General features: G+C 40.8%; 1 protein-coding gene across 1 annotated transcript in view; it reads left to right on the top strand.

The window, feature by feature from the left end:
* fancl (FA complementation group L) overlaps positions 1–17,400 on the top strand; it is a 32,577-nt gene that overhangs the window by 2,877 nt on the left and 12,300 nt on the right. The window contains exons 5-7 of the mRNA XM_034898420.1: positions 857–954; positions 11,255–11,351; positions 16,421–16,489. Of these exons, the coding sequence (XP_034754311.1) occupies positions 857–954; positions 11,255–11,351; positions 16,421–16,489 (264 nt within the window). The remainder of the gene's footprint in view (positions 1–856; positions 955–11,254; positions 11,352–16,420; positions 16,490–17,400) is intronic.

The raw sequence follows: 17,400 nt of genomic DNA, 5'->3' as shown, positions 1-17,400 counted from the left end.
TGTCTCGGCACCCCATGGTTCAATTCCGATTATCAATGCATCTCGATGCAACAATTATTTTATGTGCATTTCCACCCAGAAAAAAATATAATTAGAAATTATAAAAGTTTGTTAGATTTTGACTTTTGCAGTATTTGTATGTCTTATTAGATCATGTTTTCTTTTTTTCTTTTGGCCATTTTTGTGTTCAGAATCGAGCATTGAATCTTTCTAGAAAGAATCGCAATATATCTAAGAATTGATGAGTTTTTCCCACCCCTAAAATAAAATAAAAAATTTAAATTAATCTTTAATGGCGTGTATTCTATGACATGGGAGAAGTAACTACATTTACATACTGTGAATCGGTTTTTTTTAAACAATCAATTTTGAATAGAAAAGCAATTTGATGAAAATGTGATCTTTTTTGCAACAATTTTGTAGAATCAATTTTTTTTCTTAAAATCTTTTTTCTTTTTTAACCGGTGATTTGCCAAAAAACTAAATATTCAGAAAATCCATTTTACGTACTTCTGTACAGACTGACTTCTTTTTAGAAAACAATAAACTTTCAGAAATGTCTCATGTTCTATTGTTGCCATAAGTGTATCATGCAACTTTTGTTATTGTAAAAGAAGATAAAGAAATCACAATAGTATTGAATTGCAATACTTCCAGAATTACCATATAAGTGAAAATTGCAATACAAATCAAATTGACTTCCATGTATTGGAAATAATCAAATTGGCACAAAAGCATATTCTCCCAGCCTTAGAATTTATGACGTTTGCTTTTAAAAGAAAGATAAATGTGCAGAGCGGTGAAGTTGTGACTTGATCTGGCCAAAAATTAAGAAACATCCTCTGTGTCACTGCAGGAAGTGGGTCTGAAGAGCCATCGGGAGTGCCGCTCCATCCCTCCTCCACAGTATTACTCTCAGCTCATCTCTGAGATGGAGACCCTTGGGTGGGGCAAGTAAGTGACCTGTAGGAGCACTAACACTATCTGAAACCAGGTTTTGGTGATTTGGGGTGTTGTTTTCTCTCTGTTTTCTGTCTCTGTTGCTTCCACAACACATACAAACTTGGAAAAAAACCATCCATGCTGTTTTGAGTGAGATACAGATTTCTGAATGTATCCGGCCTTCAGTGAGCTGGTCAGAATACGTCACTAGCCAAGACATCGGCCCATATATCGGAATATTGCATTTTTAAATAACCAAATATTTGTATCGGTTTAAGCCTTAAAAATCCTTGTCGGTCAGGCTCTACCGGCTACGTCATCAGCCAACACTTTGGCTAAGACCACATCAGCTAGCTGTTTCTCCAACTTCAGTCAGTAAAAGGCAGGATTAGCCAGGAGACTTCTTCAAAACAAGGGCACACTTCCATCTTTGCATGGATACCTGCAGAACAGAGACATGGAAGTAGTTCCAGACAAGTTCTTTTGTTGATTAGGGTGAACTTGTGTGTGTGTGTTGCAGCAGTATTTGCCATTGAGAACGAGGTGGCTAACCGCTAGCGGCGCTAGCTTTTAGGTCAGTGGTTCTTTCATTTCATTTCATATATTTTATATACAGGAAAGTTAGAAAAAGTAACGATTACATTACAATATAAAAAACGGGCCTGACTCAGTTTAAAAACTGTTTTTCAGCAGGTTCCTGTTCTGCAGACACATAAAACATGGTTACAGCCCGTCAGGACAGACATTAATACAAGACATCGATATAGAAACATAAATTTCGACAACTGAAAACAACAATACAGTTACATAAGGACAAAGACATTTATACTAGACATCAGCTGGGCTAGACAAATACGGACAGTGCAAACAAGGCTTGGACAATACATAAACGAATTAATGCGTGCGAGTGCAGCTGTTAAGAAGGAGCTGTTTGTATGCCTTTTTGAAATATGTGATGGATGATAGAGTTCTGATGTGATATGGAATGACATTCCAAATCTTGGAAAATGTAGAACAGAGACATGACGAGACCGACCTAGCGAGGTGACCTGGTCTCACGTGTGTCGGAAAAAGTGCAACAAGTGCTGGTAAGGCGGTATTCCGAATCTGAAAATAAAATGCAATTGCGTGGCTGTTTCTAAAGTTAAAGCCTTAGAGCGTTCGAGTGCAATACAATGGTGAAACCACTTTGGAACGTTATAATGAATCTTGAGAGCTCGATGGTATAGTCGTGCTATTGGTTCAGTGATTTCCATCGTGGTAAGTGACCAAATGGGAAGACAGTAGGACAACCTACTCAACCTTTTTTGGGCCAACGCCCCCCCCCCCCATCCATTATCCAGCCTATCCTGCCCTAACTATTAATTATTACGCCCTAATATTAGGCCTATTAATGTTGTTACTACTATCAGAAATGATCCAAAAATCATCAATGAATGACATGCAACAGATTTATCAGTTTCCCAGGGATCAAGAAAGCCATGAAATTATATTTATAGGCCTATGTGTTTAAAAAATAATACAAGCAATTTAAATTAGGTAACAGCCAATTAGAATGACTAGATATGCAACAGTCAGACTTTAATAAGGTATTACGAACACTAACAGCAGCCAATCAGAAACAGCTAGCAATTTAACAGTCAAATCTATTTTTCATTCAAATCTATATCTATAATTGAAATGTTTCAACGGGAAACAAACTGGCACTTATCAACGGGTAAAAGCAGAAGAAAATAAGTGTACAACCTGTGAAAGTAAGTGAGAGTGCTTTTTTGATGCTTAGAGTATATGTTTGCTATCGCCTGTCTTGCGAGTAAATGGCTGAAAAAAAGCATTTGGAGAAACACAACCCCACATCGTGCTGCATTTTGAGGATGTGTGAGAATCCCGTACGGTTCATAGTAATGTCACTGCCGCTATCACTTCCACAAGAAAGTTTTAAAACACCTAACACAGGCCCGGGAGTTTGTGAAATTGGTAAATGTTTGCCAAACCACAAAGCAGAGCTGATATCTCTCGCTCATCTCTTTTATTTCTATCTTTCTCCATGAAATGAAGCTGCCTTCGGGTGCAGTATGTAACGTTGAGCTCTCGAAACGATCTGATGAAAAACTGTTATTGTGAAATGAAAAGTGCGACATAAAGAACACAACAGGATGTCACACCACCCTGCGGCAATTTCTTGTTTTTTTTCATGCTGAAGTAGGTACGGAGCTCATATAAGATGATGCTCTGATGTCCCGTTTCCATGAAGGCAGCGTGGAGAAGCTGACAGAAGCACAGAAGAGAAGAGTTATATGATACACCATCTCGTCCAGTTGCAGTCCGTTAACTGGCAGGATTTTTTTGACCATTGTTTTTTGCAAGTAGTTTGAAGTGTAAGCATGTATTGTTATTGTGAATCTTTGGTTTAAACTACTTTTCAAACCATCACCCCAAAGGGCTTATTATAGATATATAGACAAATGAGAGAATAGGAAAAAGAAAAAATTAAAAAATTAAGCTACATTATTTTTATTTAAACGCAACACAAAAAACATTAAATTTGTAACATGAACATATCTCCCACACACACAAAATCGAGACTTCATCAAACATATCTCCCCAGCAGAAAGCTTCCCTCCCAGTTTCTAGTATAGACATCCAATCTGGCAAACCGTTTATGACATATTTTCAAACGCCGCCAACGTAGCCATCTCAAACCCACTCCTGGATTGACAGAACCCCTTCAATGCTCCATCCCCTTAAAATAATCTCATACTCTGCTTCTAAATTAAGTTTAGTTTATTTAATCAGTGGATACACGTATGGTATATGTAATCCAATACAACTTCTCAATTCTTCCTCCCAACTAAGGCATCGTGCTGTGAACTGGGAGTGGAGTTGACTGCTAGTTGTGTTGGCTTGTTACCAGGCCGAGCCCGACCAGAGCTGTCATGCACGCTAGTTATGCCTCTTGTTCCTTACAATTTGAGAGTTTGATTAGAGTCTGCATCATGTTTAATCCAACGGAGTCCCCTGCAGGCTACGTTGTTGTCAGTCTTCATTAGGCCTGTAACAATTATTACATTATTGTCTGATCGCACTAATGTTTAAGGAACTGCCGTTTCTTTGTGTGACCACAATTATTTGTTAACATCAGTTAAGGCCCTAAGGGGTGTGGCTGTTGATGGTTTTCTTCAATTGAATGTTAATTTAAGAAAAATTGACCTGGTGGAATCTAGGGGTAACTTCTGTAAATCTGCAGTTGTTTCGGTCAGTAGTAGAAGTAGTAGTAGTAGTGGTAGTAGTCTAAATGGAAACGGTCCATCATTCTTGACTACCACAGTTATTTTGTAGGGGAGTGCATCTACATAGAAGATAAAAACAAAAAAGGAGCGCTGTGACTAACGTTACTCTTCTAAAGTGATTATGGAGAGGGAAATTAGGTACGGACCCCTTGTTTCTTTAGGCTAACTATATTAGCTTTATCCTGGCTGCTAGCAGCTTTGTGCTTGTTTCTTTAGGCTAACTATATTAGCTTTATCCTGGCTGCTAGCAGCTTTATGCTTATTTCTTTAGGCTAACTATATTAGCTTTATCCTGGCTGCTAGCAGCTTTATGCTTGTTTCTTTAGGCTAACTATATTAGCTTTAGCCTGGCTGCTAGCAGCTTTCTACGGGGGGAAATGGCCGGGAGACGTTGTGATTATGTGGCATTGATCAGGTGATTTAGTTTGCATTCGCAGCAAACATAACACACTGACTTCTATAGCTTCACTGTCTACCCATCAACTATGTGCATCACTGTGTCAGCGGCAGCTGCTACCTACGGGACTTTTCTGCACACGGAGAGCCTCACTTCCCATAATAACCTTTGTCGGACTAACGTCACACACACACACTGCCCACATGGCTAGCTGTCTAAAAGGGGAAGGGCCAACGGTAATAATCATGTAGAAGAAGAACGATGAAAGTTTCCCTTTCTATCAAGCAACAAAAAAGGATTAGCGTCAACATCGCAACATCCTGCGATGTGACTATCGCGCTTGAGCACATTGGGATGTCGATGCTAGAACACAATATCGTTCAGCCCGAGTTCAGACATAATCTCTCTCTCTTTTTCTCCCTTGGCCGAAACAAGGGATGGGAAGGAGGAGAAACAAGTGAGAGCACATGAGAGAGGGATTGAGTGAACCTGAATCTTTTGGGTTATTTGGTTCCTTATGCCAGTGTGGATGCTAAAACTCTCAGCAGCACTAACATTTCACGTTCCATACACTGCTGAGCATAAAGTGGCCTCAGTGCAAGAGCGAATTTCAAGCATGTTCAAGCAAGAAGCGTTCATTTCACAAAGTGCATCAGCTGAGTTTTTGAGGGGGTCCCTAAAGTGACACCTCACCCCAAAATCAAAATTACTTATTTTTTCCCCTCTTACCTGGAGTGCTGTTTATTAATCAAAATTATTTGGGTGTGAGTTGGCAAGTGTTGGAGTTGTCGGCCTTAGAGATGTCTGCCTTCTCTTCAGTATAATGGAACTAGATAACTGGCTTGTGGTGCTCAAAGTGTCAAAATCATGACCGGTTACTCAAGATAATCCACAGACCTGGTTGTCCCCCAGACTACTTTTTACTTCTACTTTGCTGCATTTCAGAGTAAAATATTGTACTATCTACTCCGCTAATTACGATCTTTGCACACATAACACATAGTTAATAAAATACTTTGTTTAATAATAAATTAAACAACCCAACATTATATTGGCCTACAAGTCCAGGTGAAATGGTTAAACCAGTAAACACCGAACTGTTTCATGATCGTTTTCAGATTCAAAAACGTGAGCATTTTTCTGCATTGAGTCTACTTTTACTGTTAATACTTTAAGTACATTTTCCTGATGATACTAACAGACTTTTACTTAAGCAACACTTACAATGCAGGACTTGTAACAGTATATTTTGAGTGTATTTTTTCCAAAGTTAAGATTAACATACCAAGTTGTATATATGGCTAAAAACCTCTGGTGCTTTAAACTTCTTTATGCACCAGTTCTTGTGTTTTTCTCTCTCCCCTAGAAGTATAAACTGATTGGAGAGCCTGCAACAACACCGCAGCACATTAACAAATGGCTCTTAATGACTTCCTTATTTTTAGTTATTGAGTTATAGTTAAATCCAGGTCACATTTAATAACTCTCAGCCCACGCGCTGACAGGCCCAGCTAATACTGTTGTCTCCAATCATCAAGGAGAGAAGGAGGAGGGGAGGTGGTGGTTAGTGTGAAGATATCTATTCTCCCCCAGCTCGCATTAAGCCTTGACTACTACACTCATTTTCCACTTTCCTATTAATGACCACGGCTACAATTATGATATTAGCAAAATGCAAATGGCTCTAATTGAAGACTCTCAGGTTTTAATAGGAGAAGGGGGGGGGAGGTATGCTTTATGCTGAAAATGGGACCAACATCATTTTCAGTGTCGCGTTACGGTTAGGAGGCATTATACACAGTGGGCCTCAATCTCCAAAGCACTCGAGATTCGCTTAGCGTCTTAATTGGTATGGGCCGTGCTAATAGCCACCAGGGTTTTCAGCTGTAATTCTGTCTGCTGATTGGGCCAGGTAAGTCTCTCTCTCTCTCTCTCTCTCTCTCTCTCTCTCTCTCTCTCTGTCTCTCGCTCTCTCTCTCTCTCTCTCTCCATTCCTGTATGTGAGAGTGTGGTCATCTTAATTGGCTGGAGATGGCATACCATATGTTAATTAATGGAAAATGAGGTCAAGTAGGGCAGCCGCCATCACTCGGTGGCCCAGCGAACGTGGCCCTGGAAGCTCCGGGGCTCATTACGGGCACAGCTGCATGTTCACAGCCTCTTGGTGTACGTACCAAGTCTCCTCTTATCACAGTGTTATCACTCTGTCACATTGTGTCGCTACTCTTGTGAGGCCAGTTATAGCAGCTCTCTGACAGCAGGACTCTGTTGGTCCAACCAGGCCCAGGGCCGAGGGATTAGACGCTAATGTGGATTTTGTTTCATATTCTTTTTCTATATTATTAGGCCAGCTAGTATATGACTCCTATAGTCATGGGATGTAATTTAAAACAGAAATAGTTTGGGAATTCAATCACTTATGTCCAGTAAGTAATGAGAATGTCCTGTAGCACAGACAAACCAGGCTGATTAATATAAAGGTGTCTCTGAGCAGTGCGTGCATGCGTGCGTGCTGTTTGTCCACTTGATTTACACACACGTGTGCATGTGACTTATGTTGTCCTCCATTTTACTTTATCGTACCTTGTGCGTGCTATCATTTTGCCTGTGAATTTCTCATGCAACACACACAAGCACTACACTACACATGTGTTGATCTCACCCTTCATTAATCACTTTGTCAACACACCCCAAAAAATAAATAGATATATTCCGAGACGTGCACATACACAAGCACAAATGTGCATGGTGTGCACTGTCTGGAATCAGCTCACTTGGCTGTGGAGTTGCAAATGGGATGCTCTCATCAGTCTTCTCAGCAGGACGTCTGACGGTCACGCTGTTTCCATCACAGCCAAGTAGGGGCGGCAGCCCGTCCCTGTTATCCTGAGTGTGAGACCTCAGAGCAGAGGAGATGGAAATGTGTGTGTCAGTGATCCACCAATGAGACTTTTTTTTCACTGCCGATACGGTTTGTTAAAGTTAGCTGATACCGAGTACTGGTTGGACTTGTTCTCTTAATACAGAGTGAAAAAGTTGGATAGGTTACATCATATCTGCTTTATGAAATAAAAGTGAATAATGTCTCCTATAATACATTTTTTAATTGTGCCCATTTTTTTTTTTTTTTTTTACTTTGCTGCCATACTGCTTACCTTTTCTTAACTCTTTCACATCTGCTTTAGATATCGTACTGAGGTTATACTTCTACTCCGTCACTCATTGTAAAATGTAATTGGACTGTATTTATAAAGCGCTTTTCTATTCACAGTAGAAGAATCATTCTCACACATTCATACACTGTGGCCAAGGCTGCCATACAAGGTGCCACCTGCTCATCAGATCAAAATTCACACACATTTAGATTCTGAGGGTGCAGCATCGGGGGCCACTCGGGGTTCAGTGTCTTGCCCCATGGGACTGCAGGGCCACGTTTCGAACCACCAACCTTCCCATTGGCAGGCAACCACTGAGCAACAGCCACCTGACTTGCGTGATTTTTACAAGGCACTTTGTTTTTGAAAATGACCATAATGACTGAGAAGGTCAAAGTGTACTCTACAGTAACCTTGGGTTGGGCTCCAATAGGTTCCATTGAAGGTTTAGTTTCCATTTGATTTTGAATATCTGGCTTCACTAAGCTTCATCTTTCAGAGGGCTGCTTATTTTTAGCCACTGCTGATCGGTTAGCTATCAATAATACACAAATGATCATTCTCTCCAATATTCAGTACTGTGTAATCGGAATCGCAATATCAATCAAAATGTTGGAAATAGATATTTTCCTCATATTATGCAGCCCTATTCAAAACATACAGTTTATATATGGTGTTCATGTAACCTTTCTTAGCAACAGCAGTGTGCACATTCAATACCATTCAACAGGTAGAGCAGTGGGTGGTTAAACATTTATTTAATTCCAGGTGGCTTTAAACCTCTGGTACAGTTTACAGTATGTCCAATATGTGGCTTTGAAAAACCTACAAAAACCTACAACCGTGTTCGCCCATTAAACCTTACAGACAGACAACTGCAAAAATACATGGCAACATGCATTGATTTACTGCTGTCATGGCTGAAAAGGGTTAAAGAGAAACACATTTTCTAAATGAGAGAACCGCCATTCTTTTATTCATTCTTTTTGCAAATCACCAGCACTTTATTTCACTGGTTCAACTTCTGATTCTTATTTATTGATTCGTTCATTTGGATGCGTGCCGCTTCCTTCACTTGCATAGTTCTATTAACCGGTCATGCTTGACAGGTTTGTGCATTTATTGCTGTTTAGCAGTAATGGGTATTTTATGGGCCTGCACTCTTTGTAAATGTGTACCTGAGGATATAAAGTAACCTGGGTCGTGTCTACTCAAGAAGTTCTATGCTGCAAGTAGATTATTTTGGCCTGGAAGGGGACGTTAATATCGGCAATGTGGCTGCACGATATGAGGAAAATAAGCCCTATACAATAATGTTGTTGAATATCAGGATAACTTGCATTTAAACAAATGTTATTGCGCACTCAGTTCTACTTTTTCTGCTGCTTTCCATATTCTGCTAGAAGACAACAGACTGCTTGTTAAATTTAAAACAAATGAAAGGAAATCATTTCCAACATTCTTTTTTCTCAAACACATTGAACGTTCAATTGAATATAAAAGGAACCACTGAGAGTTTTCTACTGAAATTTTCCTTCATTTAACACAAAAATCGTCTTTAACGCAATGTGGTTATTGTGATTAGTTGATATCGCGATGACAATAAAAACAAGACAATATATTGTGCATGCGTGCTTGCGTGTGTGTTACAAGGAGCAAACAGGGCAAGATCTTAACATGCAGATGTATCAGGTCAGCATGTAAGAACAAGAGGACCAGAGTCGTGTGTGTGTGTGTGTGTGTTAGTGCCCATGTGACACTTCGGCACCGTTGCCCTTCGCTGGCGTTTGATTGCAAGTGTGTGTAAGCGAGCAGACACTTTAATGAATCTGGCACATTGGAAACCAACTCCCATCATTCCATCACTTCCCTAAGTGTGTGTGTGTCACTTCTGAGCACACTGCTCACATCACTCCTCTCTAACACACTCCATAAATCCTCAGCAGATTTACAGCCATGTCAGCCTCGGCGCAGAGCGCCCATCATATTGTACTGTAAATCTGAAGAAAGGACCGTCCAAATCCTTTTGTCTCCGATTAGTCTTTTGTCCACCAGTCTCGGTGGACTAGAGCAGGTCTTGGGAGGGGGAGGAAGTGACTCCTTCGTAGTGTTCTGGAGCAGCAGTAAATCTGACAGCGGTGTTGGTGCACGCTCGAGCCACATCAGTGTTTTTTCCTAAGCCTCAATAGGTTGTAATTAGCTCAGGAAGGAAAGGGTGTGATTTACTGGTTGACTCAAGCTTGAAAGTGTGATGCCACCTTAAGGTCACAGAGAAACACATCCTTTTCTGAGAGCTTGAATCTGCCCCCTGTAACTACTAAAAGTCACGATGGTATTTTTTTGCCTGTGTCTTAGCCAAATTGTTGCTCTTGAACACAAGGCCAAAGGCCAACTAGCACATGCGTTCTACGCCTATGTGGAAAATAACTCTCCATGCCAGCAGGCGGCAGTAATCTATTCTTTATTCAAAAAATGGAAACCGGATATACACTGTTGCTATGATACCTACAACAAAATAGAGTGTGCCCTTAATATGTTGGCAGCAGCACAGAGCCTACGTTCCCTCTGCTTCACGCCCTGCCAGGTGACAACAGCAGACATCGGGAGATGGCTAACCTGGCTGTCTATCATCCGAAGAAGTCTCCCTGTGAGGGGAAGCAAAGGCCCGGCTGGCTAGTTAGCAAGCTTACAGATTCCACCCAACATACTGTACTTTTATGCAAGACTGGTTACAGAAATTGAGCCGTACAATGTTGTGAAACAGCAATGTGCTACCCTCCGATGTGATGTGTGTGTGTGTGTGTGTGTGTGTGTGTGTGTGAATGAAACATTAATTTGTTACATTTTATTAATTTAGTGGCCGGCCTGTGTCGGAGAGGAGACATGCTGGCTGATGAGCCCTGAGATCAGTTACTACTGCGTACTACAGTGTACATCCGGATAGTATATGTGCATACAGTGTATATATATTAGAAAGCACCAAGGTGTTCTGTGGTGACTCAGAATGAAAATAATGCTCCCAAGAAACAGTACGATTGGTTTTGTTGTTAAGAAAATTAAATGGAGGATAAAAGTTTGCTAGTAAGCATGCTTTTCCTAACCGTTATATTCCTCCATTAGCTCTTTTAAAAAGGCACTTGCTGGAGAAGAATGCAGATCAAAATTTTGAGCACAAAAGCCTCAAACTGCATTTTTATTTCTCTCAAAGTTAAAGCTGCCTTCTTTCTCAAGTCACAAGGCATGGCAACTCACGGTTTTGAGGACGTGCATTGGGAGCTGTAGTCTGAATTGCTGGAATGTCACTGTGTTTGGTTCCCAGAGTGATAAATCTAAAGGCAGAGTTTATGTCTCAATATGCTATAATATCTCTGCTGCTGTGATTAACGATGGATTATAACTGCTGTCAGTTCCCAGTGTAGTGTACCCTTTCTCTTTGACTGTGTGTTGATTTATAGTGTATGTGTCTCCAGGCTGCTCTTCATAGACACAGAGTTCCAAACGTTGAGACTGAAGGCGGAGGACTCCTGTGGAAGGCAGCACGTTCTCACTATTAAACTCAAGTCTAAGGTAACACACACACACACACACACACACACACACACACACAGTTTACTGTAAGGACTGGACAATTTCCACAGAGAAAATTACTCATCATCGAATGGAATACTCTGCAGCTTGATGTTGACCTACAGCCAATTCAAATCCAAACAGGCCGACTTCACCAAACGCATTGGGGATGTTCAATTTGCTGATAGCAAATCAGTGATTTACATCTGCACCCCTAAATCTAGGTCAAACTGGAGAGGGTGTGGAGAGACATGATAACCCGCTGTGACTGAGATGTAGCACAGATAAAACATCTCCACATAGACCTCAGCATGATGGAAAAAGCGATACACCCACACTAATCTACATAGCTGCAGTGTTTGCTTGCTGCTATTGAGAGAAGTACACAAACCCTTTACCTACTGTAGGTAGAAGTAAATCTAGGCTGGGGAAATAGCAGTGGAAAACCGAGCGTTTGAGATGTTTCCATGTCACAGATCTCCAAATTGTCAGATAAGAGGTGACAAGGAGGTGTGTTTAATGACATTTTGTCCCAGGAAAACATGACGGCTTTGTTTTAATTTTGGAAAATAGAATTTTTGATGCATCTAGACCGGACGCTAGAGATGTCAGAGTGTACTTTCTACATTCTCAAAATCTAAAAAGTGTTGTATAAATTAAATTATTCTGATATCAGGGCTCCAGACTGTGACCAACATTGCAACTGAATATAACATCCAGTTATTTTTTTATATGTTAAACGTGAAAAGAGCACATCAGTCTGTAGGCCAATGAATGTCAGAAGGATAGGGAATGACCACTGTAAGTGGCCAATGTCTGGAGGGGCAGGCTCCTAGAGATAATCAAGTGTGCGCAAAGATCTGTGGGAAGGAGACAGATATCACAACCTGTGCGTCTGAACAATGAAACATCCGACCCATAGCTAGTGCCAGAGTATAGCACATTTCAGCAACAGGACAATCCAAAGTGCTTTACATAAAAACCATTTAAAAGAAAAAGTAATAAAACAGCTAAAAATACAAAAGCAGATAATTCAACATCAGTGTAAGAAATGAACAATTATTCAAAGACAGGCAACATCAAAAGAATGGTCTTCAGCCTTGATTTAAAAGAATTGAGAGTTGCGGCGGACCTGCAGCTTTCTGGGAGTTTGTTTCAGATCTGGAGCATAGAAACTGAACGCTATTTCCCCGGTTTAGTTCTGACTCAGGGGACAGAAAGCAGACCTGTCCCAGAAGACCTGAGAGGTCTGGGTGGTTCATAGTTTACTAGCAGTCCAGAAATGTATTTTGGCCCTAAACCATTTAATGATTTATAAACCAGCAAAAGTATTTTAAGGTCTTTTCTTTGAGGCACTGGAAGCCAGTGTAAAGACTTTGGAACTGGAGTGATGTGATCCAGTCTCTTGGTTTTAGGGAGGATTCGAGCAGCAGCGTTGGGAATCAGCTGCAGCTGAAGAAGACGAGATCGAGGCTGTAAATCCGAGCGCAGATGTTTTTAACTGTGAAATGACCAAAAGGTTACTAAGCACTTTGTTGCTAAGCCCTTTTTATTCTGAATGTATGGTATATATTTTTTAATAGTTGTACTGTCATGACAGCGAGGGTGCTGTTGGTTCGTCTTCTGCTGTTACATCTTCAAAAGTGGAAATTAGTAGAAATGTGATTATTTGTTTAGCATGTTGATTTATGGTACTGTATGTGCCCCTAAATATTGTGGTTGTGCCCCTAAAAGTTTCACTTGGGGGCCACTGTGCTCCTAGTGAGAAAAGTTAGTGTGGAGCCCTGGACATAAAAAGGCTCCGGGTGCTGATAGTAACTCCCTCTAATAGGCTCAAGGATCCCCATGAGTCCAAGGGCCATACTGTAAGAACACTACTCTACCAAAGGAATATTTATACACATGTCTGTACTGCCTGAGATCTTTAAATTGTGTTAACCCTAAAGGGGAATTCCAGTTCAATTACATCTTGGCTCTACAAGTTATGACAATTCAGAGTTGTTGCAGAGATCTGAACACAGGACATTGCTCCAACAAAGTGTTGGGCAAGAAACAGGAGCAGCAGTCAAAACAAAAATTTAAAATTGAGAAGTCTCTCGTTGTCTAAGAAAACTGTGCTTGTTCCATGGTAGGTCAAAGTGGTACCGAAAAGCTGGTCTGTAAATTGTAAAGATGTATCACAAGAGCTGTAGGTGATGTAAGACTTGCTGCAAAATTGCTCCATTGGCCAGTTGTGGTTCTTCAACAAGAAAGTCGCCTGCAAGTCCCCTATATATATATATATATATATATATATATATATACACACACACACACACACATACATACACACACACACCTTTAGAGGTGGTCCGTGATGATACATATTTTCTGACTTGACAAGACTGACTCAAAGTCCGGGAAAACGTCTTATGACAAGATCACATCTTGCATGGCCATGTTTTTTTCAATGGGACTGGAAACTGACGATGTTTTAGTTTGATAAAATGGAATATAAGCAATAAAAGGAATTTTGGTTGAGCTATTTTTGTAAAGTACTTCAAATAAATACATTTTACAATCGTATGGGTGACAGAAATACTTCACACATTTATAATATGAGTGATAAGTGCATAAGGGAGGGACGAGTAGGTCAGAAGTTGCGAAGAAACTCCCGCACACTGTCTAACCTGCAAAGATCCATTTTATAGCATTTTGGTACTAGGTCTAGTACCGGTCTAAGGTCTAGTACCAAACATTTATATCTTTGGAAGTTGAGCATGATTTAGAGTCCTGCAGAAGCTCCACGCAGAGCTTTTGTCATGGCCTACATAAGAAGCCTGAAGTTCCTACGTGTGTGTCGATCTCTTTAGGAGAATAGCAGGGCCGGCGTGTGTGTGCATGTGAGGAGTGTGTGGTAGAGTGAGTGAGAGAATCACAGCAATTTAGCTTCGGAGCGAGTTGCGAGTCTAGAGTCATAGTGAGAGATACAAAGTGTGCTTTCTGACCATGGTGGGAAATCTGTAGCAGGAAAGGTTAACCCTCTCCTTGATTTCATGTTGTTAACGGAGAAGGAGAACCAGGAAACGAGTAGGGGGAAATGCAGCGCTGCCAACCACGGATGAGCGATGTAGTTTTTTAGCTTTTTTTCCAGCTGCTTTACAGGCTACGGTTGATACGTACGTGGCCACAGGATAGATTTAACGCAGAAGAATAAATCCTGCTTTAGACGGTGTGCAGGAGTTTCTTTGCAACCACCGAATGGGATAAAAGTACTCGTTCCTAAAACCTCGGTCAGAATGGAGCTTCTAGTAGCTGGCAGGAGTGTTAGTATCTCACAGTGGGGTTGCGTATTGTAGGCATGGTGAGCTGGTGCTTCTGCTTAAGCCCAGATGACATCCACGGGGGGGGACCAGGGAGGGTGGTGGGATCCCATGCTGTTTCCACCTGCCCACCTGGCCCTCCTCGCCCCCTCTTGGCATTGGATAAAAATAGCTTGGAGTCTTACCTGCGCTCCAGCTGCTTCCAACCAGATCCAGCGCCAGGTCATGCCTCAGCAGGCCCAGCACTGGCACGGACACAGAGGCTTGGATGGCGGCGGGGGAGGAAGAGAGGAAGAGCACGTGGGAAAGACGCAAAATAGCTTGATGTTGAAGGTGAACAGAGAAAGCAGATCTGGCTCATACGTACCAACCAAAGCTCCTTATTAAGGGCTTAACGATGTTTTGGCAACATATTAAAAATGACCAGCACTAATGCTGGGCTTAACTGTACAATCTGTCTAAAAATGTTTGCGCAGCAGTGGAAGTCTCATTTTCTCTGCTGTCCATTTCTCTTTTTCAAATAAAGATGACAGAAACTTAAGACGGTGTGGAATGAAACTAGTTTTCATGAAACAAAGGGTGGTAATAACGGGGAGGACATGGAAATAGACCAAGGGAATCATCAAACAACATTAACTGTACTCTGCACACTTAACTTTATTTTTAAATAAAAGACGTTCAAGTAAAAAGCACGAACAAATAGTCAGGTTGCTATTAAAGGCCAGGGATGAAATAATAAGCTGTGGAATTACCTTATATTAAAAAGGCTATGGCAGATGATTTACAATTTTAGGTTTTCTGACACAATCAGTTAAAGACGCATGAGTAGTGCTGTCCCTTAAATGTGTTATTAACGGTGTTAATGCAAACCCGGCGTCAATTTTTACATGCTGTTGCAACAACAAGTAACGTTACAAAAACTACAACACCCACCGGATCTAGCTAGACAGGAAACAAGACAACAGGCACGCCGCACACACGCCATTTGAGCTTGCGAGCCGCTCTAAGAGTAGTAACGTTACATTTTGAGTGGGTGGCGTGTTACGCAGAAATGGACGCCAATAAGATTCTGAATAGAAAGATTACTTTTTGAAAGTTTGCCAAATGTTCCATGGACCAGACCAAAGTGATCTGTGTGTTTTGTCGTTGGGAACTGAGCTGTCCATGTCCAGTCTGATATACCACTAGATGGCCAAGCACACAGCTGATGAGAATCTTTGTTTCTCCTTTTATTGATTGTTACACTGTGTGAGTGATTATTTGCTCCTAGACTATACGCCAATGTTGTTTTTGCACAACGCAAGCTGATCCACTTTTCCATGTCGATAAGAGCATTAACGTGACAAAAAAGAATGGGACAGTAAGAAATCACGGGACATTTAGAAAAGATAAATATGTGCGATTAATTGCGAGTTAACTATGGCATTAATGCGATTTAATTGCGATCAAATTAACTGAGGTGTGCTCCTTTCAGAGGTGACACTGGAACTGTATTTTAATATTAAATAGCAAAGATTGAATTACGTATGAAGAACTAGATTTCTAAAAAAAAATCCGTCCTCCAAGTAACAAAATAAAATTGAAAAAAAAAAACACTTTAAATATACAGATGACACAGTTAAACTTCTCAGTTGTTGTTTTTTTACCCACACATTTCAAAATAATACATTTTAAAGGTGGAATTGCCATACCGTAATGCCGTGAAACTTTTAAAGGAGATCTTTATTTAAGATACATGACTTATTTTATTCTCATTTACACCCGCAGCACCCTGCAGAGGCTCCTGAATGCACCGCTGACCTGCCGGTCCCTCTGGCCATGACCTGGACTCCACAGGTATGCACACCTGGATACACTGTCCACTGAAACTATTCCTCCATCCATACATTTTATCTTTGCTTTACATTTGAAATGCTGAATAGAAAGAAAGAAACTTGTGAATAAGGGTGGGGAAAGAAAAGCCAGTTTTCAAAATCAATTATTTAATTTTTGTATGCCAATGATACTCTTAAATAGAATCGCAGACGTCGAATACATCATAGCCGTTTTCTGACCAAAAGCAGAAAATCCATGTTATAAACTTCTTTACAATTTAAATAACAGACATGTGTTGTGCGTTCTTTTTAGAAAACAATTAGTTCTTTCTTTTAGTAATGTGTCATGATATATTGTTTCTACAAGTGACTCCTTTAACAAAAACAAAAGTTGAATAATACAAAGAAAATGTCACTACTATTGAATTGCAATAAATGAAGATCCCAATACAAATCGACTCGGCGCCCATGTATGAGGTCACATGCGGGCACGAGGCTACATTGTGCATGTATCGAACCGTGCAACGCACACATGAACCGAGATAAGCAGACCGAACGGTTCGGATGTTTTTCCCTGAACCGCGCCACCCCTAATAATTACTAATGGCCATTAGATGTAAATTTAATACAAATACACTTGACTCATCCTGTGCTCCCTATTGCATAATTTGACAAAACACTTCTCCCCCTGCTGTATTCATACATTTTATTTCAGCCCCTCAAATTGAGTCCACTCTAATTGGCGTAGAACTGTTTTGATGTGAAACCAGCTGTGGGATCTTTGTATCTCTTCGCTTCCTCGTTATTGTTGTTTGCCGTCTTGCTTCTTTCACTCCGGCTCTGCTTTTCATCTCTGTCACCGCCTCAGTCTTTTTGTCACTTACGCACGCACACACACACACACACACACACACACACACACACACACACACA

This window comes from Etheostoma cragini, chromosome 17, assembly GCF_013103735.1.
Source record: "Etheostoma cragini isolate CJK2018 chromosome 17, CSU_Ecrag_1.0, whole genome shotgun sequence".
Taxonomy (NCBI): domain Eukaryota; kingdom Metazoa; phylum Chordata; class Actinopteri; order Perciformes; family Percidae; genus Etheostoma; species Etheostoma cragini.
The sequence above is the reverse complement of the archived record's forward strand: the minus strand, read 5'-3'. Positions and strand labels throughout refer to the sequence as shown.